The following is a 3,768-nucleotide window of genomic DNA, read 5'->3' as shown; positions in this document are numbered from 1 at the left end:
AAAGAGACAAAAACCTGACTAAGTTATACCACATCAAAAAGTAATTAATAATTTAAATAAATTACAACTACAATATTAATAGTTTAAAAGAAGAAAGTAAAAAAAAACGCAACACATAGTGCATCAAATGAATAGTATTAATAATATTAAAATTAATTTTCAAAAAACTAATCACACATTTGAGATTTTTTATCAAAATTTTGTTGGAAATAAATAAGGGTAATGCTAACTTGTGCCCTTGGGGCACAAGTTAAGAAAGCCACAAATGGAAATTTTTTATTGAAAAAAATAATATAATCATTAATTATGACTTTGTATTAAATTCACTGCACAAATTCCAAGACTTTTTTACTTTATTTATCTCTTAACTTGTGCTCTTGGGGCACAAGTTAGCATTACCCAATAAATAAATACCCTAAGCTTGTCAAACAAGCTTGCGAAGGAAAATACTTTTCGCGCCTCTCTTTCGATTTCGAATCCCTCTCTCCATCTTCTTCTCTTCCCCCTTTCTTCCTTCTCCCTCTTCTCACTCAATTCCCCAAATTTCCCACTGTTTTCTTCTCCACCAAGGTCTCGTTGTTGTGTTAAAAATGGAGCAGCAGCGTCTTGAGAAAACAGCACAACAACAACAGGACCAAGAAACCGAAGAGATTCAACACGGTCCTTTACCCGTCGAACAACTTCAGGTATTATCTCCCTTAATGGATCCTTCAAAATTTTCTCTCTTTCTTTCCAGATTTCGCGACCCATTATTGGCAATTTCATTTCTAGGTTGCTCCAATTGTTTAATATCGAAAAAGAAAATTTCCCCCTTTTTTCTGTTGTTAATTGTTCCGTAATCTCAGACATCTGGTATAGCTGCAATTGATGTTAAGAAGCTTAAAGATGCGGGTATTTGCACTGTTGAATCTGTTGCTTATACTCCCAGGAAGGATCTTTTGCAAATCAAAGGTATCAGTGAAGCCAAGGTTGACAAGATCATTGAAGCAGGTAATCAATCTTTCACTTTCACCTTTGTTTTAGGGTTTGTTTGGATGAGTTTATGTATAGTGTGAGATTCTTTAGGAGAGCTTATTTAAACAGGTTATTTCATGCTCATAAGCTATTTTCAGCTTATTTTCAAAAGCTATTCGGGATAGTTTATGAAAAACATCTTAGAGTATGTTAGGTTTAGCTTTTGGAAGAGACAAAAGCAATTCTAGAGATGTAGAATTGATTTTGGAATGATTTTGAGGTGTTTGGTTCTTCTAAAGTAGAATTGATTCTGCCTTCATAATTGATTTTACTTGAAGCTAGAACTTGTAGCTTTTGAGTATAAATGTGACTTTTACATTGAAATTTAGTGTTCAACTAAATTTTGCATAAAGTTATCTAAGCATAAATCACTTTACATTCAATTCACTTTTGACCAAAATCAATTCACTCAAAGTCAATTTTTTAACCGAGAACCAAACATATGCTTAGAACTTATATGAACATAATTTGACTTCATTCACGCATTGCTCAATGTCCATCATTGGTGAAGGTATGCTGAGTCCGTGGTGTTTGCTTTGTTTGGTTTATTGACAGCTTCTAAGCTGGTGCCTATGGGTTTTACTAGTGCTAGTGAGCTCCATGCCCAGCGAGAATCTATTATTCAGATAACCACTGGGTCAAGAGAGCTTGACAAGATATTAGAAGGTTAGACTCCGAATTCTGAATACTTCTTTTATGTGTGAATTTCAAACATCATATCAATGCTTTTGCTGCTGAGTGCCAATAATTTTATATGTTGGTGCTTCAATCAGGTGGAATTGAGACGGGTTCTATCACTGAAATGTATGGTGAATTTAGATCTGGGAAGACTCAGTTGTGTCACACTCTCTGTGTCACTTGTCAAGTATGTTGTTTCCCTTTTTGTGCTATTACATGTTTAGTCCTAGCATGTAGAAGTAGATTAGAGCAAGAGAGTTTTCTCTCAATTTACTTTGACCCTATTACCGAATGAATATACTCTTGTGTATTCAGTTTGTAAATGTTTAAGTTCATATTTATCTGCCATTACCACCTAATGTCTTTGTCTAGTAATTAATATGTTGTTGATATTGTAGTTGCCACTAGATCAAGGAGGAGGTGAGGGTAAAGCTATGTACATAGATGCTGAGGGAACATTTAGACCTCAGCGACTCTTACAGATAGCAGACAGGTATAATGATTCTTTATATTGCTTTGTTGCCCTATGTCTGTGGAATTATAGTATATATTCAATATGTATGTTCCTTAATGCTACAGGTTTGGACTGAATGGTGCTGATGTATTGGAAAATGTCGCTTATGCTAGAGCTTATAACACGGATCATCAATCACGGCTTCTGCTTGAAGCAGCTTCGATGATGGTTGATACAAGGTGCAATTTCTGATGGTTCCTTTTGCTCAGTATTGTTGAGATCTGGCAAATGCCAAAGTTACATAATCGGTCTTTTGAGTTTCGAATATGCATTATTATGTCAGACTTGCACTATTACCAGCTGAACTGGCTCTGTTTTTTTTCTTTCTTTCTTTCACTCTTTTCTATTAGGCCTTAAGTTGTATTGTAAGATTTTCCTTTACTAGTGATGTTTGATATCAATTTGGTTACGTGCTTTAGATGTCCGAATTGATTGAGGCTTACGTTTTGATGGCTTATACACAGGTTTGCTCTAATGATAATAGACAGTGCTACTGCTCTCTATAGGACAGATTTTTCCGGAAGAGGGGAGCTTTCAGCCCGGCAAATGCATTTAGCAAAGTTCCTGAGAAGCCTTCAGAAATTAGCAGATGAGGTAAACAGTCCATGTCAGGCTTGTTTCGCACAAATATCTTTATTTTTTATAAACCAATTCATGAATATTTCTTAGGACATTAAATTTAGGATACATTTGAGTTTTCTTAGCAAACACACAAATCTATAATCATTTGGAGCTAATAACTTGTTTTGATTGTCTAATTATAGTTCGGTGTGGCTGTTGTCTTAACAAACCAAGTAGTCTCACAAGTAGATGGTTCTGCAATGTTTGCTGGACCCCAAACCAAACCTATTGGAGGCAACATTATGGCTCATGCAACTACAACAAGGTTAGCTCTCAGGAAAGGAAGAGGAGAAGAGCGAATCTGTAAAGTGATTAGTTCTCCTTGTTTGGCTGAAGCCGAAGCAAGATTTCAGATATTAGGCGAAGGAGTTTCAGATGTTAAAGACTAACCATTTTTAGCATTGTCTGAAACATTGAATTTTTTGTTTGTTTGTTTGTGTCTTTTTGCTAGTTGTAAAAGATGATTTGCAAGTATCCAATGTCTAGTTTTGCAATAATGTTCAATTTTGTGGTTTCTATTTTCTTACCATTGTTCCTTTGGCAGTATCTTTGCATTTTTGTGATCACGATAATTGTTGCGATGTTGATTGTGTAGCTTCGTTGAAATTGAGAAACTATTGAATGCAATAGCTAATTGACATTTAAAACATGTACTATGTTTTGAAATAAGAAGATTAAAATTAAACTTTGTCAATATTTATTTTTAAGATTTTAAAAATAATCACTATAAATCTTAAGTTGTGTGGGGCTCTAATAGAAAATTAAGACATAATAAAAGACCAATACATTGCGGATATAAAATACTCTATATTTGTAGTAAATTTTGAGGATCAACAACAAATATAAGATGACAAATTGAACAAATAAAGACACAAGAATTTTAATATTTTAATGTGGAAAACTCCTCAATGTGAGTAGAAGGCATCTAGATCAAAGAAATA

General features: G+C 34.2%; 1 protein-coding gene across 1 annotated transcript; it reads left to right on the top strand.

The window, feature by feature from the left end:
* Nucleotides 1-407: 407 nt before the first annotated feature.
* On the top strand, nt 408-3,331 carry LOC127138731 (DNA repair protein RAD51 homolog 1). The gene is made up of 8 exons (XM_051065236.1): nt 408-686; nt 846-990; nt 1,570-1,680; nt 1,788-1,879; nt 2,091-2,185; nt 2,272-2,385; nt 2,671-2,800; nt 2,971-3,331. The coding sequence occupies exons 1-8, from the start codon at nt 591-593 to the stop codon at nt 3,214-3,216; spliced, it is 1,029 nt and encodes a 342-aa protein (XP_050921193.1). The 5' UTR covers nt 408-590; the 3' UTR covers nt 3,217-3,331.
* Nucleotides 3,332-3,768: the final 437 nt, after the last annotated feature.

The sequence above is a fragment of the Lathyrus oleraceus genome, chromosome 4 (assembly GCF_024323335.1).
Source record: "Lathyrus oleraceus cultivar Zhongwan6 chromosome 4, CAAS_Psat_ZW6_1.0, whole genome shotgun sequence".
Taxonomy (NCBI): Eukaryota; Viridiplantae; Streptophyta; class Magnoliopsida; order Fabales; family Fabaceae; genus Lathyrus; species Lathyrus oleraceus.
The sequence above is the reverse complement of the archived record's forward strand: the minus strand, read 5'-3'. Positions and strand labels throughout refer to the sequence as shown.